Here is a 24,533-nt window from a genome sequence, read left to right on the forward strand (position 1 = left end):
TTTTTTTATCGCGTTTATCCGGTTGTTAAAGACCTAGTTCTTTATCGATGGATCTGTTTGGTTAAAAGATTAAGAGCCCTAATCAGAGTAGTTTCTTAACTACCACGATCCGGATTCTTATCATCTTCTTGGATTTTCTCACGGGTTTAATGTTTTATTTTCTCTCGTTCCATTCTTATTTCTTTTTTTTGCATCTACTCGTGAGCATGTTTAATTTCTGCTATCTGTTTATGAAATTTTCTATTACTAATTATTTACTGATCTCTCGAATGGCATTCGTCTGTATCATTTAGATTGATCTCGCTTTAGTCTCGTATCAATCAATCACGCCTCCTGAGCAGAGTATAGGCAACTATACTGTCTGTCCTGGGAATAATGAGCCCCTGGCCGGACGTGATTTGTTGTTGATGAACAGAAGAGAGCTTGATTATTAGGATTGATTTTCTTTTTAGGATTGTCCCGCATCAAATGCGAAGTCAAAAGTTAAATATGTTCTCTATTGTTGCTTGGTTAAGGGTTCTCATTTTATAATCAGCATTCTCTGATTTGCATATGATGCCATTATTCTTTTGATGTTATCTCAAGTGCTGAAATATATTGTGGGCTGCTTCTGTGCTTCAGATGATCTCTGGTTGAGAAGTTAATTTTTCAAAGGTTCTTTCATGCATTGTCTCGTTAATGTGGTTGCAGAGTAAAGATCTTTTTTCAAGTGTCTAATCTTTTCTTATTGGGCCTTCTAGAGTTGTGAATTCTAATTTAGTCATCTTGATAGTTGATTGAGTACAAGGAGGGTTAAAAGTCAATCACTTCTTTGTTGTTGGTTGAAAGTCTACCTTACATTCCTAGCTGGACATGTTATGTTGGAGTGTGCCATCTTCAAACTTCATGGCTCACAGTGTTAAGAAGATTCTACCCCATCTGTTGAGTTGGAAGTTTTTGAAGCGGGCAAAAAGATGAATTTATCAATAAAGTTTCCTGGTCTTGGATGACATTTGGAAGCAAATTGTTCTTTTTATTATTTCTTGGCATTTGGGAGGATCTCCCTATTTTCGGTGAGTGAGAGATCATTTTGCGATCTTGGATATTTGTCCTCTATTCCTTCATCTTTCATCTTCTTGTTTTTTACCCCTTACCTTGTTTCTCATGTTAACAATCTTACTTGTGCTCAGAGGCGACCTTTTTTTATGATGTGTTTTATTGAACTTTTGGTGCAGACGTCTTAGCTAGAAGATAACTTGATTTGAAGAATCAGGCTCGAAAGATCAAGAAACTAGGCTGATTGCATCCGATCCTGTCGATTTTGATACTACCGTACTAGAACGGTCATAACTCTCTCATTTGGTATCAGGATCGCTATTATGATCTCAATTCGGAAAGCTTTTCTGGTACTTTACGAGTCTGACTATTTCACTGTTATATCCAATTTCGGAGCCTAATTCTATTGTTTGACAAGTCAATGGAAGTTCGGAAGAATCCTAGACGAATAGGAAGTCTTAATCCTAGTCTTAGTCTTTTAATCTTTTTCCTACTTTGTTTCAAATTCCTTTTGTTGTTAGGTTAGGGCTTTTTCCTATAAATATGGCCTCTTTGGCCAACATTGTAAGCAGATTATTTTCATGTTATTGAATTAAAAACTCCAGATGAGAGTTCTTCTTCAATTTTTCCATTTTTCTTTGTTTCATGTGTCTTCCTTCTCTCTTTCCCCATCTAAATGTGGCTTAGGTTGCATTCTGTTTCTTTGCCTCTTATAGTGGTCCCAAGTAGATTTGACAAGCTGAAAAGAAACCTATGGTGTTATGACTGACATAAGACAAGGGAATGCATCTGAACTTTTGGGATTCTGTAATCTGTGGAGAGGTGGATTGGTTTTGAGATGTTTAGGAAATGTGGAGGTGGTTTTGGAAATTATCAGAGAACTATGATGATGTAATTGATTATGTAAACAAATTTCTGCGATCAGGAGGACAGATGACCTCTCATTGAATGCCTTTTTTTTTACCCTCTCTTTTTCCTTCTGGTTATGACTGCTGAAGTATGTCGAACATTTTTTATGCTGTTATTTATGGCTGGGAAGGGGATACTACGAAAATTTGGTTGGACTTGGAGGTCAAGGCTTGCATCATGAAGCATCTCACAATGCTCTTTCCAGAAGCAAATATGGAAGAGGCATTATCAACTTGTTATGGATTGATGGATAGAGACTTGGAGTGGTGATTTTGTTTGACAAGAATCTTAAAAAATGCAGAGAAAAGAGACGTCATAAAGTTTTCAATCTTTTAGTTGGTGGAAGGTTTATCTTCGTGAAGATGAGAGCCAAAAAATATGCAATTGATTGGTTTGATTTGGTGTGATTTCCTCTTTTGTCTTTTGGCTTTATCGATCTTGGTTGATCAGTATGTGCTACTTAAAAGAACATTTGAAATACATGCTGTCTGAAATGCATTTGCTAAATGTAGACTTTATGCCTTATATGGTCTTTTACTCATGATGATGTGATAGATTGGGCATGGAAGTTTGTGATAAAATGCTTTTTATGGTTGGTGGAGCTCTCTCGTCCTTGTGTTCATGAATGCCACTGAGTCACCCTGAACTAAATAAGATCATGGGAACAGCAGAAAACATAGAAATATCCTTCTATGATGCTCAGATTCAACCACAGAATATGTTCAGCAGTGTTGCTAGCATGCCACAGAATGGGTTGAACAGGCCTTAACAATCATATTTGCTTTTTGCTATCACTTGGCTGTTTCATCTAGAGGACATAGAGAAGGATCCTGCTGTACAATATTCGATAATGAGATTTCATCACCTCCCGTTGTTTTTCTTCCATGTCCTATTTTTTCTATGGATTCATCATGGCATTGTATCCTTTACATTCTATCAATGGGTTTACTCTTTTAAGGTCAGATAGGGATTTACAGTCCTCTGTAAATATCCCTTAAGAGTTTAACCATCAGCAAACTTATGATTCCACTTTCTTGAGGACAATGGTTTTTGTGAAGCCAAGCATAGGAAAGTCATTTTTTGGAAGATTGAAAAATCATTCTATTTGAGTAATCATGAGTTTGAGCATTTGATATGGAACTCATTATAATGAGAATGTCCCTAAGACACTTAAACAGATCCATATGGCTAGTGAATGGAACGGGCTGTGACGTTTTTGCAGTCATCATTGCCTGTATGACATCATGAATAAAAGGTTTGTCTTTTATGTTTTGATAGGAGAAAACTGGAGGGAAGATTATATATGGTAAGGAAGGAGTAATCTTCCTGTTTCGTGGTCGAAACTACAACTGGAGAACCCGCCCCAGATTTCCTCTTATGCTATGGAAACCTGTAACACCAGTGTATCCACGGTTGGTCAAGCGGGTACCAGAGGGATTAACTTTGGAAGAAGCATCTGAGATGCGTAAAAGAGGGCGTGAACTACCACCAATATGCAAACTTGGTAATCTTTTCTCTCTGTCTGCTTTGGTTTGTTTTTATTGCATCATCTTGTGAATAGCATGATGAAGCCTATGTTGTGATAATTATTTTCATATGTGTGATTTGAAAGATACCTCTAATTCTTATACAATGAGGATTTGATATGTATTTTGAACCAAATCCATAATTTACTTGTTAAGTTCTTGTTGGGTGGAAGTGGGGCTAAAGTTTTCTTCCTTGTGTGCATCAAACAGCAAAAAATGGTGTTTACTGTAACCTTGTAAAACAAGTTAGAGAAGCATTTGAAGCATGTGAGCTGGTACGGATAAGCTGCAAGGGTCTGAACAAAAGTGATTGTAGGAAAATTGGTGCCAAGCTCAAGGTTGGTAAAATTTTTGGCATGATAACATCCTCTCTGGTTTCAGGTTTGTAATAGTTTCTTGAAATCGGCCTTGCAGGATCTAGTCCCATGTGTCCTACTTTCGTTTGAGTATGAGCATATACTTATGTGGAGAGGGAAAGATTGGAAATCATCTCTTCCACCACTAGAAGACAATCATACAGAAGCTGAAGAAATTCTTGCCAGTGACCCAACAATCACTTCATCCATTATCGATGATCCATTATTGAATGCCCAGGACATCCTGGGTTCAGGTACTGGAAAGAGCTTAAATGAGGAACTCAATATTGAAGTGCCTAGTGAGTCGGCTCTAGATGATAGCAGGGGTATAAGCCAAACTGAGGATCTTTCGAATTTGAAAAATTTGCATGTGCTTGTACCAGCTCATGTAGATCCACCCAACATGACCAGCAAGGCACTTGATTTCTCAACTGAGACTCATGACCTACGATCACCTGCTTCAGGTGCTGGAAGCAGCTCCGAGGCATGTCTTGAAATACCTTGTCGAAGCATTTCTTTTGAGACAAGTTTGAACACAATAGAAAAAGGTAAGGATACTCCCCATTCAGGAAGAGAAGCTCAGCTATTGGCAGCTTCTTACCAGGGTTGCAACAGGCATGATGACATTAGCGCAGTCACCAATCTAGATGATGGAATGATAGACAGTGATAAGTTGGAAACAAGGGAAGCAGATGGTCCAATATGCCAGGATAATACGAGTTCTAGTGGGGCATGTTTGGAAGGAGTAATGCTTCTTCTGAGGCAGGCTGTTGAGAGTGGTAGGGCAGTTATCTTGGATAATGAGTCTTTGGATGGTAACATAGTTTTTGAGAGATCTGTTGCTCTTGCCAAGATAGCTCCGCCTGGGCCAATCTTCCAGCATAGAGTCAGGAAATCAGCTGTTCAGAGGTCTCAGAAAGACAAGGGTGACAAAATTGAGGAGCAAGGCACAGAAGTTGAAGCTGTTCCTGACTCAGAAAAGAGAATTAATGATAAATTCAACTCTCGGAATCGGAGAAGGGATGATTTCGCAGAGGTTTTGTCAGATGTGGTCCCACATGGAACCTTGCAAGTAGATGAACTTGCAAAGTTGCTGGTTTAATGGTGTCGTAAGGAGAGGTGTTGAATGAATTTCAGTTTTTCATATTTCTGTCTGGTTATTTAGGCATAGGCCACTTGGTGGTTGTATAACAAAGTTATGTGAGGATTTGTTAAATGTTTTCATGAGCCTGTTATCTGCACCTTGTAATGAGAGATGGCAGTATAAACATGCTATGAAACGTTAAGAGCCTGTGAAGTTATTGTCTTAAAGGGCAGAACAGGAACTCAGAGGGTATGATATAACTCATCAGAACGATTAAGAATTTTATGGTCATTGACTTGTAATGAGTTTTCAGTGAAACAATACATCAACTACACATTGCAGAGAGATTAATGCAACAAAAACAATATTTCTCTTCTTCATTGTTACTTTCCCTCTTTGCAAGGAGATCTGTCCAAATTTTTCTACGGAAGACTTTGTTTAATGTCTATTGGTGATGCAGCTTGCACAGACTAGAGAGAATGGTCAAGGAAAGGAATATAGTTCTTTAGAATGAGTGTCGATGCTGTGTATCGACTTCCCTATCTAAATCATGACCGCCTACAATCTTCTTCCAGTACCAGTGCTTCTCCCACAGTTGAGACATCTCCTCAATTGGCACTTGCTTTGTCTCAGGCAGAAGAAAGATGATAAAAAAGGTCATAATGACCATAAGGCAGGCAAAAAGGATGAAGACTCCATATCGGAGGTGGCACAATGAAAGAAGGAAGCATTGCGCTACTGCTGCGGTGAAGAAGAGGTTGACACAAACCACCACGCTTTGTCCTGCTGATCTCGTCTCAAGGGGGAAGATCTCACTCGGAACTAACCAGGAAAGAGGCCCCCATGACCAGCCATATGCCCCTACAAATGCACATATTGCAATCACCAGAAGGACAGCTACGTTCTTGGGAAGCATCTCCCCATGACCAAATGTCAGTGCAAGAGTGACAGCGACAATCACCTGTGGACATCATGATATGCTGGACATAAATAAAAGAGGTAATTTCAACTCATCATTAGTCCATTTGATGGGATGAAACTTTTTTTTTTCCTGCTTAATTTTGAATCAATAAATTTGAACTTGAACCTTTTTTCCTGACGGATAGCACTTTTTTCTTCCTTTTCAGTGAAGAAGTCATTATAAGATTTATTTGAGAAGCAAGAGTCATGCATATCAGCTAGCCATCTTCCTAGTTGAAATTTCAATAGTTGATCGATGAAGCAAATGCATATGAATTTTCCAAGCGAAGGTGAACTAATTCTGAAATCAACTGAGATTTTCTATAAATTTTAATGTCTCTTAGTTTAGAAACACAGTTTTGCAGAACTGGCAAAAAAAAAGGATCTAATGGTAAGATGCTACATAAGAATGCTTGTTATAGAAATAATGCATATCAATTTGCCACAAATTGAATTTACTCTGGAATTGATTGACTTTAATCTTCAATTTTCTTGAACTTCAGTTTAGAAAAGCCAATTTCTAGAACCGGCATACATCATAGATTTAATGGTAATCTTACCATAGAAATAATCATCTGAATGCCACCTTCTATGAATAGTAACCTCCTTCCAAACCTATCAACCACTGCCATTGAGACAAGTGCACCAATCAGTAGCATTGCGCTGGTTATAATAGATGAGTACAGGGAAGCTGCAGACCCAAAACCCAAACTCTGGAAGATTACAGGTGCATAGAACAGTATGGAATTCATGCCAGTGAGTTGCTGGAATGCGGGGATCCCAATCGCTCCAATCACAAGCTGTGGACGGTTCTTGGGTTTCAAGAGGTTCTTGAAAGGGTGTTTCACCGCTCTTGCAGCTTCACTTGCCTCCACCAGGTCCTCAAATTCTGCCTCCACCTGCTTGGTACCCCTTACTTTCTCTAAGATATTCCTTGCTTCATCCAGCCTACCTTGTTCCACAAGGCTGTTTGGAGTCTCAGGAAGGAAAAGACCACCAACGACCATTAGAGTCGCAGGCACCATTGCCAAACCAAGAGATAATCTCCATCCCCATGGGTGGAGCCGCTCTGTGAAGTAGTTGATAACATCGGCAATCAAAATCCCCAAGCAGGTTGTTAGCTGAAATAGTTGGTTGACTGCCCCTCGGATTTTAAATGGTGCTATCTCACAAAGATAGAGTGGAACTGCCTGTTGGCAAAAAGAACTTAGTGATTGCAGAAGCTCTCATTGTTTGCATGTGTACAGGTATGTGTTTTTATGTCTGCCTGTCAGGAACAGAACCAGGCATTGTCTGTGTGTATACATGTATGCATATATATTCTATTGTTTGTATATGAAAGACCAAGTATAGTTTACGTTTTAATCAATACTTGGAAAATAAAAAGGAAAAGTTAGGTGGGAAAAATGAAAAAGCTTGTAACAGAGTGACTGATGAGTTTCTTGCCTGCACCTGATTTCCGAATCCAATGCCAACTCCAAGAAGAATCCTGCCAATGATCAGCATGACAACATTAATGGCTGCTGCATTGATGGCTCCACCAATGAAGAAGCTGGCTCCACCAACCACGATGCTGGCCCTTCTCCCATATTTTCTGGTCACAGGTGAGGCTCCAAAGGTGGAGATGAGGCCAGCAAAATATAGGGAGGATGTGAAGAGAGTAAGCAGCTGGTCATCATATTTGCAGTAGTCAGTTTCATTTAGGTGTTCCTGCTTCCTTCTGTATACACTTGGGAAGAATTCCTTTAAGAAATCATCCATGGAAGTTACTCCACCTAGATCAGATAAGTATGTTAGTAAGCTCTGTAGTTCGATTTTAAATTTTTGTTGTTATGTTACCAAACAAGCTGTAGATGATGATGGCTTAACTTTATCTCGAGATTGTTCTCTTGACATTTCAGATGACTGTTATCTTCAGAAAAATCAAGTCTGAGAGTATTAATTCAGGTTTCTATGGTGAAGGATCAGGATTGGCTGAACTTAAAAAGGTCTTCTCAGAGAATTGTTTATAATAATGCAGTTCATTTGATTTCTCCATAGAAATCTTACATTACCTCCAACACAAAAACACCCGGCGTATTGTTGCCCCCCCAAAAAAAAAAAAAAATACAGACATAACAGAACTACCAAATTGGCTGTAAGAATTTGGGAATTATATTAGGACAAAAAGAGGAAAGGCCAGAAAAACAGGGAAAAGAAAACGTTAGAAACCAATATCTCAAATACCCATCAAAAGCATGTTCATTTAAAACTCAGCAACGTGCCGTCGAGCACATGGAACAAAGATGAAAGCATTCGTAGCAAAACTCACCAGAGACACCAAGATCATATCCAAAAAGGGATCCTCCAAGCGATCCAATGATGCAAGCCAGGATGAAATAACCCGTGATGTTCCCCTCATAAAATTCTGCTCTCTTTCCTGCGTCGCCACCAACAAAGCCACCCCCTGCCATTGCCTTGGACTCCTTCCCACCAAACCTGGCCTCTAGTTTCTACCAAAGATCTTCGTTTTAGAAACATACATTTGGCTCTCGGACAACACTATCCTCCAATGTTCTTCGCTCTCCATTAACACAAGAAATGAGAGGCAGACAAGGCAGTATCTATACTCCAAGAGAGAGAGAGAGAGACAAGAGGCAGGGAGCGAAAAGTTTGCCAAAAAAGGTGCTGCTCCTCTTACCCAAAAATGTAACCGGATTGGGGAGGAAACCGGATTTTGTGTAGGTTGGTCGACTTTTATGTGCCTAAAATGCCTATTTTACCCTCAGAGGTTCACTGCAAACCGGTTTGCTCTGATCTAACCACGTCCTTTTTTTTTTTTTTTTGGGGTTTGGGCGTAGCATTACATTTAACCATAACAACAGCAACAACGTTTGCCAAAATAGACACGAGAAGCAGGGAAATTTGAATGGAAGAAAGCTGTTTGGGGGATGGTAGCTAGCTGCATGGCTCGCCCAACAGTCAGCTGCATCAGGGAAGCATGAAAGAGAGCTCAACTAACTATGCATATATCCATAATAAAAAAAAAAAAAAATCAAAAGAAGTTTCATTGAGGGATGGCAACAAGTCGGATATAGATCAGATTGATCAATATCTATATCTGTCTCGTAAAAACTCCTTATCGATATCTGTCTCATATCCATCTCGAGTTGGGTCAGGTTGGATAAAAAATTTATCATGCAAATATTATAAAATAATAATAAATTTGAAAGAAAAATTTATATTAAGATTATATCGGATTAGATTCAGAACGGGACATATCATCGTTTGAACCCAACCTAAATCTACTTCTGATATCTTATCTAGAATTCATATCAGTCTTGAATTTTAATTGGATTATATAAAATACACCCCATTCGGATTGCATCGGCTGGATATCCAGTGGGTCAGCTGCCATCCCCACTTCCGCATCCACATATTCTCACATGAAGGAATTGACCCAGCTAATACAATTCGGCCTAATGATCTCACACAATAAAACTAGCTTCAACTATGTTAGCATGAACTGATGTATCGAGGTTCAATTTCACTTGCCCGGGGCTGGGGAACTCCGGACGCCATGGCCTAGCGAAGAACTTGCTGTTGTTCTGGTTAGAATACTTCTTAGAATAAGGCCACTATCACTTCAATCGCTTTCATCCTCATGACCTTAGTTCCGGTTATTTAGAAATATAACAAAAAGAGAGGCTTGTGCTTTCTGAATCTAAATGCATCACCCTGAAGGCATCTATTTCCTCTTCCCTGTTCCATTAGTTACAAACCAGAGCACTGGCTTCATGAAGTTATACTAAAAATCTCTTTTCTGGTCTCCCTCCTAGAAAAAGATTTCCTGTGTTAGTAGCATGCTTCTAATGATGATAGGTGATCGATATTTCAAGTAAAAGTCTTGTGCAATTTTAATGGAATCTTATAATGTTGCAATGGAATCGATAACTACGGCTCTTTTTTTTTTTTTTTTTGATGTTGTATTGGGAGGCTCAGAAAAACAGAGCCACCCAGCTTTATTCAATTAAAAGTCTGGAAACTAACAGCAGAGTAAAAGGAAGTCAAGTAATAGGTAAACATAAGCAGACACTTTTCAGGTGGAGTTATAAGAGCCTCAAAGTGAGCACTAATGATAAGGTACAGCTAGAGAGGAGAGATCCGAACAAGATGTTTGCCGATTAAGGAGGACATGCCAAGAACTTCATTGGTGTATCAGACCGATCAGAAACAGAGACTGTCTTCAAGGATCCAGATTGCGCAGCAAAGAGTAGATTCTTTTGACCTTCCTCCAATTTTTTTTTAAAAAAACCAATTCACTCGGTTTGCGAAGAGCTGACCAATCCAGAAAAAAAATTCAGAGCATCCGATGCTATGACAAGAGGGATTTGTGTCTATTTAGAAATATGCGTGCATTTCTTTCCTTCCAACAAAACCAAGCCAAACTTACTAGAAGGATGAGGATGATGCGACCTGACTTCTTAGAGAAGTTCCTTTCAATCCAATCTGGATAATTACAATTAATATATCTTTCACAATGTGGTGGTTGTTATATATATGGTTGATTGAAATTAATGAGATAGACTCAGTGCTAGTCACTGGCTCGATGGAAAAGGAACCAAAAGGAGGTTTTCAGCACCATGCCATTTAGCTACTCATGCTTCATTTCAGGCAGGTTGGTATGGAGCAGTAACACAGTCATTATGGATGATCAGTCTCTGCCAAAGTGATTTAACTCTATAGGAAATCCGCCGCAATATATACATAAGAAATTGTTATTCTCATGACAAGTAGAAAAAGAAACATAAGCGAGGTATATGGAATGGAAGTTGTGAAGGCCTTCAGCAATGAGAGCTAACAAGTAAAGGAAACCTGAGCTTGCCCTTTTGCTATTGTCCGGTTCTATCTGGTGCCGTAAGTAACTCTTCTAGGAAGTGGGACCACTCATGCAATATTAGTGAATGACCAGTCTAAATGTCACAATAGAAACTAGGAAAAACATGTTACTTATACGTTTTATGAACCTGAAAATCTACTAAAAATGGAGGTGAAATTTAAGTTTAAATTCAATGTATATTGAATTAGGTGAGGTCACAATTAATAGGCAGTAGGGAACAACATCAATTAAAGTCTTGCTAGATTTATCCTTATAGTTGAATTGTAGTTTTTCCTATACTTATATGGGGTTTCCCAAAGAAAGATTGGTTCATAGCTGTAGGTTGGCTCCGAAGATTCCACCAAATATAGCAGAGAAGGGCTTAATCTTGTTAGTTCCAGCGAACATTCCAGCTTTCAACATGCTTTCCAAGCAAATTCGACTTGAAGTTGGGGTAATATTTTGTGCAGGCCTACTCTTAGTCGAGTGAAAATAATCAACGTGCAGTGATTAATTGGAACCGCTAAATAAGCAGATCAATGGATCTTTTTTAGTCCAAAGACTTACGATTTGCTTAGGGTTCTATTGGCATATGTGTTCTTAACACATGCAAATGGGCCATTTCACATTGGAATAAAAAGATGTAGGTGGGTATTCGATGGGGAACAACAATCCTTTTTTCCCTCCCCGATTTGTGTTTAATAAATAACAATCATTTTTTTCGCTGTTTAGGTGAATTAACCCCTTTTTTTTTTTTTCGGCTTAAGAGTAATGATATGATCACACAAGTTTGGTGAAAATTCACATGGTGGCTAATCATTCAACGTACAAATGGTTTTAAGGAAGAGGGCGATTTCCATTAGTTGTGTCTTCTCTTTGGTTATTTCTTAATGCCGAGCCAACTTTCACATGTGGTTAATTTCAAAATAGTAACATTTATATTGTTCCTAAAAGTTTGTATCCAAAATAATGTTATTTAAAGTGAAAAACAAAATTTAATAATGTTTAGGTGTGTTGGAAGTTTTGTTTCAATTTCAGCCAGTGTTTGCATTCAAAGAAGAGAGGAAGGTTGAATAAAAGATACAGGGGAGAGAAGGAATCAGCAAAAACGATGAAAAGATGGATCATACAGCTTCTGGACAATTTCAAAATGCAATTAAGTGTTTCAAAAGTACTACATCTTAAATAATAGAGAAGATAGGAACTGAAAAATGATGATCATAGGCCAAAAAAAAAAAAATGATGCCAATGGGCGTTACCAGCTTTGGTTCCAATAAAGGAGACCTGAACTAATTCCTGTCAACCGGACCCTGAACTCGACCATCAAATTGGATTTTGAGATGCTGAAACTCAGGTTGATTATGTGAGACATTTTCAAAATATGGTGTTTTCATATTGGAGGAACTTTCAAATATTCATTTGAGAGATATATGACTTTTATGAGGTTTTCAAAATTGGAGGAAATTTTCAAACTCTCAAATTTTCATCATTCTCATTTGAGAGATGTGTGATTTTTAGTCCCTCATTGCATAAGAGAAAGCTAGTAAAGGTGCTTATATGTAGACATGATTTCAAAGATCTTGTCTTCTATGTGATTGCTATACATGACCAACCCATGACAGTGGCGCACGCGTGGCGTGGGCAGGGGCAGTGAGATGTAGGGTGCTTGAGGTGCATTGTGGTGCTTTAGTGGCACACTTCGCACGTGCGCATCGTGCCAGGTCAGGCATTGAGCTCATGGGCTCTTGTGGGCTTTGTATAAGTATCTTATATTTTAGCACGAGTTATAACAGCCGTTGGATTTAAACTGTCAATCGAATGGTCAGATTCAAACTAGTTCAACCATTGCCTTCAATGATTGTCAGATGGTTGCTAGCCAGATCCGTTGCAACCTTTCAGTGTAACACTATAAACAGAGCAATCAGTATCTCCTTTGCTTTAGTGAACATCTCTCTCTTTTCTTGGCATTCTTTCTTCTAAAAACTACTCTGGGGTTCGTATTCTGCAGATACGAATCCTAGAAGCCTTGAAGGTTTGTAGATGCAAGTAGAGTATTCGGATCTCCTTCAGTAGTACAACCTGCAGGCGATCGTTCAGTCATCTGGGACTGGGCTCCATCGTATCCTAGGGACAGATTTGCTGGTATCTGTTTGTACACTTATGATGGGGGCAAATATTATCTAAAGGAGAGCATCTATAGGCATGACTTGGAGCTTTGAAACATCAATCTTTTTCCAAAATATTTCCAACAATCTTTAGATAGTGTTATGGCGTTCAACTTTCAACAACTTGCTACTGATTTTGTTAAATTGGAAAGGTTTGATGATGGAGGGAATTTCAAGCATCGGTAGAAGAAAGTCCATTTCTTACTTGTGTCTCTGTCTGTTAATTATATGCTGACCACTTCCAAACCAGTGGAACATGAAGGTGAAACATTAGTAGAAGCAAGGAGCAGAGTCAAATGGGTGAAAGACGATGAAATATGTAGAGGTCATGTCTTTAATGCTTTATCAGATGGTTTGTTCGATGTGCACCAAAATGTAGAGACAGCAAAAAAATTATGGGATACTCTTAATACCCGATTTCTCTTGGAAGATGCTACAAGTAAGAAGTTTCTTTCATCTCAATTTATGAATTACAAGATGACTGATGGCAAAACAGTAAGTGTGCAATTTAATGAATTGCAATGTATCTTAGGACAAACGAAACAACTGAATTTGCATATGGATGAATGTATTGTTGTTTCTTGTATTATTAACAAACTCTCTCCTTCTTGGAAAGATTACAAGAAAAATCTAAAACATAAGAAAGAAGATTTATCTCTTAATGACTTAGCTACTCACCTACGCATTGAAGAACAGTCCAGAATGTAGGAAAAAGAAGAGCAGCGAGTCTCGGATTCAATGAAAGTTCTTATGCTAGAAGAAGGAAAGGAGTCCAACTATTTTCAGAAATTTGGACAGAATAAAGACAGTCGGAAAAGAAAGACTCAATCCCAGGTTTCATATTCCAAGAATCATGGAAAGGGCAACAACAAAAAGAAAAAGGGTTCTTGCTTCCATCGCGGGAGACCCGGGCATTATAAAAGGGAGTGCAGATTTTTGAAAAACAAGAAGACTGCACATGAAGACAAGAACAATAAGTTTGTTGCTGTCATTTCTGAAGCCAATATGGTGCAGGAAGATGATTCTTGGTGGATAGATTCAGGGGCTACAAAACATGTGTGCAAGGATAGGAGTTTATTCACCTCCTATGAAACAGTACAAGGCGGCAATGTCTTGTGCATGGGCAATTCTGCAACTATAGCAATCAGAGGCAAAGGCACTGTGGATCTGGAGTTTACTTCAAAAAATGTGCTTTCTCTTACGGATGTGTACCATGCATCAAAAATTAAGAAGAATCTAGTTTCTGGTAGCCTTTTGAATAAGCATGGTTTCAAACTTATATTTGAGTCTGACAAGTCTATTCTGTCCAAGAAAGGGATTTTTGTTGGCAAAAGGTACTTGTACGAGGGAATGTTCAAACTCAATATCAATAAAGTGATGAATACTTCTACTTATATTGTTGATTTTCATTCTTTATGGCATGGTAGGTTAGGACATGTGAATGTTAAAAGAATGAATGATATGGTCGAGTTAGATTTAATTCCTAAATATGATATTGATATGGTAGAAAAATGTCATGTTTGTGCACATACAAAAATAACTAGAAAATCTTTTCCTAAAATAGAAAGAATTTCATCATTACTTCAATTCATACATAGTGATGTATGTGATTTGCATAGTACTCCAACAAGAGGAGGAAAGAAATATTTTGTGACTTTTATTGATGATTATTCCAAGTATTGCTATGTTTATTTATTGCATGCTAAAGATGAAGTTTTAGACAAGTTTAAAATATATAAAAATGAAGTTGAAAATTTTTGCAATTCTAAAATTAAATGTCTTAGATCTGATAGAGGAGATGAATATCATTTTCCTATATTTTGTGAATCTATGGGTATAGTGCATGAAATGACTATTGCATATATACCTCAATAAAATGGAGTAGCAGAAAGAAAAAATTGAACTTTAACTGAAATAGTCAATTCATTTCTTTACAATTCGGATCTTAATAAATATTTTTGGGGCGAAGCACTTCTCACAGCTTGTCATATTCTGGAGAGAATTCCACATAAGAAAACACATGATACACCTTATGAACTTTGGAAGAAAAGAAAGCCTAATCCTAGTTATTTAAGAGTATGGGGTTGTAAAGGCATAGTAAGATTTCTTGAACCTAAGATTAAGAAGCTAGGAGAAAAGGGAGTAGAATGTATATTCATAGGATATGTAGAATATAGTAAGGCCTATAGATTTTATGTTATAGAGCCAAATGAATTTATAGGACTTAACACTGTGATTGAATATAGAGATGCAATTTTTTATGAAAACAAATTTAATATTTTTAGGATAAACAAACCTAGGATTCAAGAGAATGATTTAGAGAATGGCAATTTTCTTGAACCAATTCTAAATAAGATATTAAAAGACACTGAAATTGGTGAACTTCGAAGAAGTCGGAGAGCAAGAATAGGAAAATCTTATGGTCCAGATTTTATTGTCTACCTAGTGGAAGGATCTAGAAACTCTCATTATTCTCCAACAATGATATCTCCTTGCATTAAGACAGACCCACAAACCTTTGAAGAAGCCATGAAATCTCAAGATGCTGCATTTTGGAAGGAAGCTATTAATAATGAAATAGATTCAATCTTAGGTAATAATACTTGGATTCTTATAGACTTACCTCCTGGCTCAAAACCTACTGGATGTAAATGAAGTTTCAAAAAAAAAATTAAGGTAGACAGAACCATAGATAAATTTAAAGCTAGATTAGTAGCTAAAGGTTTTACTCAAAGAGGAGGTATAGATTATTTTGATACTTATGCATGTGTAGCAAGAACCTCCACTATTAGAGTATTAATGGCTTTATCTTCCATCTATGGCTTCGTAATTCATTAAATGGATGTTAAAACAGTATTTTTAAATGGTGAATTAGATGAAAAAATTTATATGAAACAATTAAAAGATTTTATGATGCCTGGACAAGAAAAGAAAGTATACAAATTGATTAGATCTTTATATGATTTAAAACAAACTCCCAAATAGTGGCATGAGAAATTTGATAAAGTGATTTTGTCTAATAGATTCAAAATTCATGAATCTGATAAATGTGTGTATAGTAAGTTTTCAAATAACTAAGGTATTATAATATGTTTATATGTTGATGATATGTCGATTTTTGGCAATGATTTAGAATCTGTTGAGGAAACTAAAAGCTTTTTATCTTCTAATTTTGACTTAAAAGATATGGGTGTAGCAAATGTTATTTTAGGTATCAGAGTCATAAGAAATGATACTGGTTTAATTCTTTCACAATCTCATTATATAAAGAAAATTCTTAAGAGATTTAATCATTATGATTGCTATCCTGTCAATATACCTTTTGATTCTAGCATAAGATTATATAAAAATACTGGTAGAGCTGCAAACCAATTGGAATATACTAGAGTTATTGGATGTCTTATGTATGCTATGATTTGTACTAGACCTGATATTGCATTTGCTGTTGAAAAACTGAGTAGATACACTAGTAAATCTAATCATACTCATTGGAATGCTGTTAATAGAATATTGAAATATTTAAGAAAGACTATAGATTATAGACTTTACTATACAAGATATCCTTCCGTTCTAGAAGGATTTACTGATGCCAGTTGGATAACTGAGTAAGAAGACCATACTTCTACAAGTGGATGGATCTTCACATTTGGTGGAGCTATATCATGGGGCTCTAAAAAATAGATTTGCACAACAGACTCTACTATGGCAGCAGAGTTTGTAGCACTTGCTTCATGTAGTAAAGAGGCAGAATGGCTAAGGAATTTATTGCTAGAAATTTTAATGTGGCCTAAACCTATGCCACCAATTCTATATATTGTGATGGTGAGGCTACACTATCAAGAGCCTATGGTCAGATTTATAATAAAAAATTAAGATATATTGGGCTGAAGCATAGTTATGTTAGACAATTACTCACAGATGGAGTAATTACAATATATTTTGTAAGGTCTTGCCAAAATTTGGCAGATCCTTTGACAGAGGGGCTAACAAAAGCATTGATCTTTAAGACAGCCCAAGGGATGGGACTCAAGTCCATATCTAATGACCACCAATGAAGGAAACTCAACTCAAATCTTGAATAGTCAAGATTTTGAGTTCAATGAGTAAAGTACTTCATAAGTAGTGGTTGAAGCGCAATATTAATATTCATCCCAAAATAAATAGTGCTTGGATCCTGTAATGTTAAGGGTAATGTTAAGCTATATGCTTTTAATAGACTTAAAGTTTATATACGATAAAGTGCTTAAATTATAGGGGCACTTTTAACAAGGCTACCTATATGAGTGTAGAAAGTGGTGCCGCCCTCTGTGAGTTAAGGATTTGACTCTAAAGCACTCATGAAATAGGATATAGACACAAGGCCAATCCATGTGTCGGCTTTTAATGAATACTCGAAAGCATAAGTAATTTGTGTGTGAACTCATGTCCGGTTAATCTTATAGGACACTGATTCAAAGATTTATCTACCATGCTTACCTGATTAACTTTGAGATGATTCACTAAGTAATAGTTCAAGTTGAGAGACACTATTACCTATGCACAAATTTCTCAAGCCTTACAGGATTGTTTTCTACCACGTATATTTCAAAAATGATGGGGGAATGTTAGACATTTTCAAAATATGGTGTTTTCATACTGGAGGGAACTTTCAAATTTTCATTTGAGAGATATGTGACTTTTATGAGGTTTTCAAAATTGGAGGGAACTTTCAAACTCTCAAATTTTCATCATTCTCATTTGAGAGATGTGTGACTTTTAGTCCCACATTGCATAAGAGAAAGCTAGTAAAGGTGCTTATATGTAGACATGGTTTCAAAGACCTTGTCTTCTATATGATTGCTATACATGACTAACCTTCGCACCGTCGTGCATGCGCACATGTTGCGTGGGGAGGGGCAGTGGGCTGTAGGGCGCTTGAGGCGCATTGTGGCGCTTTAGTGGTGCACTTTGCACGTGCGCATCGTGCCGGGTCAGGCTTTGGGCTCTTGTGAGCTTGATATAAATATCTTATATTTTGGCACGAGTTATAATAGTCGTTGGATTTAAACTATCAATCGAATTATCAGATTCAAACTAGTTCAACCGTTGCCTTCAATAATTGCTAGACGGTTGCTAGCCAGATTCGTTGCAACCTTTCAGTATAACACTATAAACAGAGCAATCAGTATCTCTTTTGCTTGAGCGAACATCTCTCTCTTTTCTTGACATTCTTTCTTCCAAAAACTATTCTAGGGTTCGTATTCTGCAGATATGAATCCCAGAAACCTCGAAGGCTTGTAGATGCAAGTAGAGTATTTGGATCTCCTTCAGTCGTACAACCTGCAGGCGATCATTCAGTCATCTGGGATGGGGCTCCATTGCATTCTAGGGACAGATTTGCTGGTATTTGTTTGTACACTTACGGTGGGGGCAAACACTGTCTAAAAGAGAGCATCTATAAGCGTGACTTGGAGCATTGAAACATCAATCTTTTTCCAAAATATTTCCAATGGGTTAGAATTTAAAATATCTGATTCTGACCTCAAATCAATTTCAAGTTGTATCCTTTTTGTTCGAGATCAAGGTTGAGGAGATATTCTGATAGAGGTCCAAACTTTTGAGTTTCACTGGATAAATAGTAGTTTGGATCATATTTTGGTTTGTCTGACATTTTTAACTTCAGTTAAAGTTCTTAATATTTCTTGGAAGCGGTTGGCTTCTATTTATTTGTTAAGCACTCTTCTTTGGGATCACCAAACACATTATTTTTATTCTTTAGCCTATATACTTGGGATCAAGATTTTAAATCCCATAAGATAAAGGTATCCCAATTTCTCCATGAAATGAGATGCCCTGCTATCCCATCTCATCCCAACAATAGTCTCGATTATGTATCCCGATGGACATCCTCTATCTTTTTCATAAGAACGGGATCCTCTATCTTTCTCATAAAGACAGGATAGGATGACTGGAATGCTCCCTTTCCTATTGGGACATAAAACCTTACTTGGGACTATAAGGTGACAGTTTCCTATAGTAACGTCACCAGTTCCATCCAATCAAAAAAAAAGAAAAAAAAAAAATCTTTTACTTCAAAAGAAAAATAACCTAACCTACCCAGAACCTACTCTGGATGCGTTTTCTTGGAAACATTTGCAAACAATCATAAAGATTCACTACCAGCAAGTTAACTATCAGCAACCAACATATCACTATGAAGAATGCACTGAAGCAAACTTACTCTACACTTATTGTTGCTTTCCATGCAATTACAAAGAGAAGAACCGTCCACTAATCAAATGATAACATAAAATCTAGCAAAGATTCAGCGTATCTAAAGAACATGAGATGCAGCTAAACGACTGTTGCCGCCTTGGTTTCCTGTTGCTTTTGATCGTCATTCCCTGAATCAGGTGGGCACACAATGCTCTTCCAAAACCAATGCTTCTCCCACAGACGAGACATCTCCTCAATGGGCACTTGCTTTGTCTCCGGCAGGAGTAGGATGATGAACAAGGACATAATCACAATCAAGCCAGCAAATAGGATGAAGACTCCATATCTTAAATGGCATAGCATAGCAAGGAAGCACTGTGCGATTGCAGCTGTGAAGAAGAGGTTGACACAAACCACCATGCTTTGACCTGCCGATCTTGTCTCCAGTGGGAAGATCTCACTGGGGACCAACCAACCAAGAGGCCCCCAGGACCATCCATAAGCCACGACAAATGTGCAGATCGCGACCACGAGGATGATAGCCAAATCTTTTGGGAGCGTCACCCCCCGACCAAATTTTAGTGCAAGAGTAACAGCAACAACCACCTGTGAGTACAAACCAGTGTCATGTATTCTTTCAGTGGAGAGCTGATCAAGATAACTATTAGGAAGCAAGAGTGAGTATGCATCATTTTATTATCTGAATATGAACATAATTTAAATAGGCTGAGGATAACATAAGTTCTTGGTGTGTGTAGTTAAATGGTTCTGCAAAAGTGAATTAAAATTTAAATGGTACTAGAATTGCCTACCATTGAGCTAATCATTTGAATACCAGCTTCGATGAACAGAAATCTCCTTCCCAATCTATCAACAACTGACATTGAAACAAGTGCACCAAGCACAAGCATTGAGCTTGTTATAATGGATGAGTACAGGGAAGTCCCTGATCCCATACCCAAGCTTTGGAAGATCACAGGAGCATAGAACAAAATGGAGTTCATGCCAGAGAGCTGCTGGAATGCAGGGATTCCAAGTGCTCCTATTATAAGCTGTGGACGGTTCTTTGGCTTGAGGAGGTTTCTGAATGGGTGCTTGACTGCTCGGGCTGCCTCACTAGCCTCCTTGAGGTCCTCAAATTCTGCATCCACCTTATGAGTACCCCTCACTTTCTCCAGAATATTTCTTGCTTTATCTAGCTTTCCTTGTTCGACGAGGCTGTTCGGGGTTTCAGGAAGAAAAATCCCTCCAATAAACATAAGAGTTGCAGGCACCATGGCTAGTCCAAGAGATAGTCTCCAGCCCCATGGGTGGAGCTTGTCTGTGAAGTAGTTGATAATGTCAGCAACCAAAATTCCCAAGCAAGTAGTCAGTTGGAACAACTGGTTAACTGCTCCTCGGATCTTCGGTGGTGCTATCTCAGAGAGGTAGAGGGGTACTGCCTGTTGTCAGCACAACAGATGTTAGAAACTGATCAAGCAATTAAGCATTGTTTTAGGCAAATACAGTATGAAATTGTTTTGTTTTCCACATTCAACATGTAAATATTAGATAAATGAGAAGTTAAAAACAGATCACTGGCACAAGTATTGCGCTAGGTGCAATATTCTGGTGATCATTTTTTTTTCCATCATAACTAGAGTAATGTGAGAAAAAAATGCTTAAATCTTCCTCCAATTCAATCTCAAACTATGGATTCCAGATAAAGGGAACTCTGGGCGCTAAAAAGCTCTCTGCGTTGGTTAACAATTTGCTACTTAGTTATCAATTTGCTTAATTGATGTTCACTTCCAGAGTACCATGATCGAACATGAAAAAAAAAAAATCTTTAATATAAAACCATCTGTACAAGTTCTTCATAATAAAAATAAAAATAAAATTTGCGCATTATTCTGTGTATAAGATTATTTAAACTGCATGATCTTGATATATATATATATATATATTTTTTAAATGCATCTGAGATGAAGTTCGATGATTGAATGCCTAAAAAGAATGTGATAAAATTGGTGAAGAGATATTTGTCGAGTGCTTAGCTCGCACCTGATTTCCAAAACCAATGCCAACTCCGAGGAGAATTCGGCCAATGATCAGCATTAGGACATTAACAGCTCCCGCATTGACAGCACCACCAAGAAAGAAGCTGACTGCACCACCCATGATGCTGATCCTTCTTCCATATTTCCTGGTGACATATGAGGCCCCAAAGGTAGAGACGAGGCCCGCAAAATAGAGGGAAGATGTGAAGAGAGTAAGAATTTGATTGTCATATTTGCAGTAGTCAGTTTCATGTAGATGTGCTTGTTTCCTTCGGTACACACTGGGGAAGAAGTGCTTTAAGAAATCATCCATGGAAGTAACTCCACCTGAAAACCAGAAGCAATTCAAAATGAGCTCTTTCCTCTCGCTTTTGTCATTGAATAAGATACAAATATGATTTTTTTTTCTATTCCATGTCTTCACAGATATAATTATTACAATCTTATTTCTAAAAATCGAAAACAGGATCATAATTGGGAAAAAAAAAAATCTTATAGGACTATCAAAATTATAGGAAGGAGAATTTTTTTGGTCAATATTTTCTTGCTTCCAATGCAAAAACAACCAACAGTATTAAAAAGAAAGGGAAGCACAACATGATGTATTCAACTAATAGATTCGAGAGAAATGATAACTATTTGAAAAAATATATTATTTTTTAATAAGAATTTTTTTTTTGATGTAAAAGGAGAAAAAATTCATCCAAATTTATTATGAAGAAAGAGAGTACAAAAAAACATAAAAAAGAGAAAAAGAAACCCCAATACAGAAGAGAAAAAGAACCCCATCAAACCATCAAAATCGAAATTCAAATTTTAAATTTAAATTAAAAAAAAAAAAGAAAATCCCATCCTACTGCCGACGGGGATGACGCAATGCCGATCACCGGAGGAGATCGTCGAATCCACTTGTCCCAAGAGAGGAAGGGGGACCAGCGGCTTCTCAACAAAGTGATGATACCTCTATCCAACGTAGCCATGGACGGCCGTTTCGCCTTTGCCCTCGACAACGCTAGCAGCTCAAAGAGGTAAGAAATCAGGCGGTCGGGGAGGAAGTGGGCAATTGGGGAAGAGCAGATACTGATGACTAGAAGAAAGAGAAAATCCATAGTTGACTCGGACCGACGAGTGCCCAGATCCTGACAACGAAAGAAAAGAGAATAGTCTGATGCCAACGAGGTCCACAGAACAAAAGGAAAAGCCATCACTCGAGAACCACTGGAGTACGAGGGCACCTATCTCGCCGCCGAAAGAGAGGAGAAGCAGTCCGAAGCCACGATTTTTTCGGCCAGAGAGAGGAGAGGAAGGGAGTCCGACAGCACAAAAAGAGAGAAAGGGGAGAGAGACAGAGGAGCAAGGGGAGAGAGAGAGGGAAGGACAGGGATCAGGGGCCCAACTAGCGGAGGGAGATCCTAACTGAGGATAAAGAGATACATAAGGCCGGAGAAAGGAAGAAGAGAGAAAGAGAGGAGGACAAGGGGCCCAACCAGAGATAAGAAGGGAGACGCCCCGCTAGAAAAAGCCGGCAACGTCTCGGTAACGGCCTGTGATGCCCTGCAGAAGTCGGAGAGAAGGGAGAAGATATTCGCGGATTCAGACGAGAAAAGTCTAGTGACGTCCCACGAAAAATGGCAAAGCTGGTCCACCACCGAAAGAGACCAGCGAAGTGGGAGAGAGAGAGAGGGAGGCTTGGCTTTTTGCCATCCATCATCCGCTAGAGGGAGAGACCTGCCGAAGAGAGAAGAGAGAGAAGGCGGGTGCACCACCGAAAGGGACCGACGAAGAGGGAGAAAGAGAGTGAGAGAGAGAGGGGGACTAGGCCTTCCGCCGACCATCATCCATCGAAGTAAGAGATCCTTCGCTGGGAAGGGAGGGAGAAGACGGGACATGAAGGGACAGAAGAAGGAGAAGAGGGGGAGGGAGAGGGGCCTGGCGCCGACTGTCTGAAGGGAAGAGAACAGGGGTGGCCGACAGCTGCTCGAAGAAGGGAAGAACCAGTAGTAGCACCGGGAGAGAGTCCGACAATGAGGAAAAAAGAGGGAAGAGAGAGAGGCATGGGAAGAGGGAGAGAGAGAGAGGGATGTTGGGGGTTGAACATGGATCCCAACCGGCCCCCGTGCCAGAGCAGAGAGGAGTAGAGAAACAGAGGAAAAGAAGAGGGGGTGCCCGACGGCCAGAATTAAAGTGGCCGCCGGTGAAACGGATCTGCCGGAAGGCCTTGGAACAAGAAATTAGAGGGACAAAAAAAATTTCTCAGAGCATCTCTCTCTAGAAAGAATAGAGAGAGAAGACGGGGGAACGTTACAAGACCCTTTGGGTTTGTATTTTCACGTTTGAAGTGCGCCATGGCCTTCTACACCAATACAATATTTATCAATGCAAAAAACAAGGAGAAGTTGAAGAGGAAAAAGGTGTACAGATCATTTACAGATAACTGAAAATGTTGTATCTAAATAGATAAATCATTGTAATAGCGAACCCTCAAACTCCCGGACCAAAGCAACGCCATGTAAAATGGGAAATATTTCGCCTGCCTCCGAATAGTCTTTCAGCACCTTTCATGAAAAAACCACTAAAAGTTCTCCACTAAGTTTATTATATAACATAAAAGAAAAAAAAACACTCCATCAGAGAAACAGACCAAAATGGTTTTGGATTAAAGAAAAATAGATCAGAAAACTAGAAAATTTGAAGACAACGATCAATAAAACTCACCAGAGACACCAAGATCATATCCGAAGAGGGATCCACCAAGGGATCCAACAATACATGCTAAGATGAAATAACTGGTAATCCTTCCTTCATAGAGCTCTGCTCTCTTGCCTACATCACCACCAACAAAACCTCCTGCCATTTCCTTGATCTCCCTGCAATCCTCTCACTCCCTGGCTTGTCCAAACCGCCTCTCCAAGCCTCCTTTCAAGTCAGCTTCTGTGTGAGCATAGAAAAAACGGCTTTGTACAGGCAAAGAACAGGGGAAATCAGAGGTCGTCGCAAAAGTCAAAACTTCAAATAAGTCAAAAATCACCATTAGGGATGAAGAAAAGTCCATCAGCATATTCCCATTAAAAATTATATTATATACAGAAAGATCTGAAACTAAAGGAAAAGCTTAACTGTCCAGGACTGATGGGGAGCACCATCTGGCACTTTAGCGGAAAACAGGAGAGGAGGACCAAAATGAGAGCATCATCCATATGGAAATAAGTTTCTTAAAAGGCTGGCATGATAAGGACTTCTATTTTTAATATAATATTAACAAATATAAAATATTTATAAATATTTGTGTTATTGGATATATAATTTGGAAGGACAAATTTAGTTGATTAAATTTCAAATGCCTGGATGATAGGCAATATCTTACCTGCACATAAGCGGACCTTATCCCATCTTCCTTTTGATCTCA

The 24,533-nt window shown here is 38.4% G+C and overlaps 3 protein-coding genes and 1 long non-coding RNA gene across 8 annotated transcripts in view; 2 read left to right on the forward strand and 2 right to left on the reverse strand.

Annotated features, from left to right (window-relative positions):
- Positions 1 to 7,770, forward strand: part of LOC140858445 (CRS2-associated factor 1, chloroplastic-like) — a 25,884-nt gene extending 18,114 nt beyond the window's left edge. Inside the window, exons 3-7 of one of the 3 annotated variants that reach the window (XM_073259124.1) lie at positions 3,223 to 3,448; positions 3,681 to 3,808; positions 3,885 to 5,909; positions 6,038 to 6,748; positions 6,818 to 7,770. In XM_073259124.1, coding sequence (XP_073115225.1) covers positions 3,223 to 3,448; positions 3,681 to 3,808; positions 3,885 to 4,928 — 1,398 coding nt within the window. In that variant the 3' untranslated portion in view covers positions 4,929 to 5,909; positions 6,038 to 6,748; positions 6,818 to 7,770. Of the gene's footprint in view, positions 1 to 3,222; positions 3,449 to 3,680; positions 3,809 to 3,884; positions 5,910 to 6,037 lie in introns of all 3 variants that reach the window. The other 2 variants (XM_073259125.1, XM_073259123.1) reach the window with 2 other exon arrangements.
- On the forward strand, positions 265 to 1,658 carry LOC140858446 (uncharacterized). Its single transcript, XR_012142016.1, has 2 exons — positions 265 to 1,052; positions 1,215 to 1,658. It is a non-coding gene; the product is annotated as an uncharacterized lncRNA (long non-coding RNA).
- LOC105047350 (sugar transport protein 14) lies at positions 5,168 to 8,448 on the reverse strand. The gene is made up of 4 exons (XM_010926256.4): positions 8,182 to 8,448; positions 7,323 to 7,645; positions 6,431 to 7,060; positions 5,168 to 5,871 (listed from the first exon to the last, which is right to left on the reverse strand). Exons 1-4 carry the CDS (start codon positions 8,321 to 8,323, stop codon positions 5,416 to 5,418), a joined length of 1,551 nt encoding a protein of 516 aa, XP_010924558.2. The 5' UTR covers positions 8,324 to 8,448; the 3' UTR covers positions 5,168 to 5,415.
- A 10,611-nt stretch (positions 8,449 to 19,059) lies between these two features.
- LOC105047352 (sugar transport protein 14) lies at positions 19,060 to 24,293 on the reverse strand. Of its 3 annotated transcripts, none has more exons than XM_010926260.4 (4): positions 23,843 to 24,293; positions 21,132 to 21,454; positions 19,901 to 20,530; positions 19,060 to 19,694 (listed from the first exon to the last, which is right to left on the reverse strand). In XM_010926260.4, exons 1-4 carry the CDS (start codon positions 23,979 to 23,981, stop codon positions 19,227 to 19,229), a joined length of 1,560 nt encoding a protein of 519 aa, XP_010924562.1. In that variant the 5' UTR covers positions 23,982 to 24,293; the 3' UTR covers positions 19,060 to 19,226. The 3 variants fall into 3 exon arrangements, with proteins under 3 accessions (XP_010924562.1, XP_073115227.1, XP_010924560.1); XM_073259126.1 differs by lacking the exon at positions 23,843 to 24,293 and adding an exon at positions 22,615 to 22,849; XM_010926258.4 differs by lacking the exon at positions 23,843 to 24,293 and adding an exon at positions 22,089 to 22,594.
- Between the last annotated feature and the right edge of the window lie 240 nt (positions 24,294 to 24,533).

The sequence above is a fragment of the Elaeis guineensis genome, chromosome 6, assembly GCF_000442705.2.
Source record: "Elaeis guineensis isolate ETL-2024a chromosome 6, EG11, whole genome shotgun sequence".
Classification (NCBI taxonomy): domain Eukaryota; kingdom Viridiplantae; phylum Streptophyta; class Magnoliopsida; order Arecales; family Arecaceae; genus Elaeis; species Elaeis guineensis.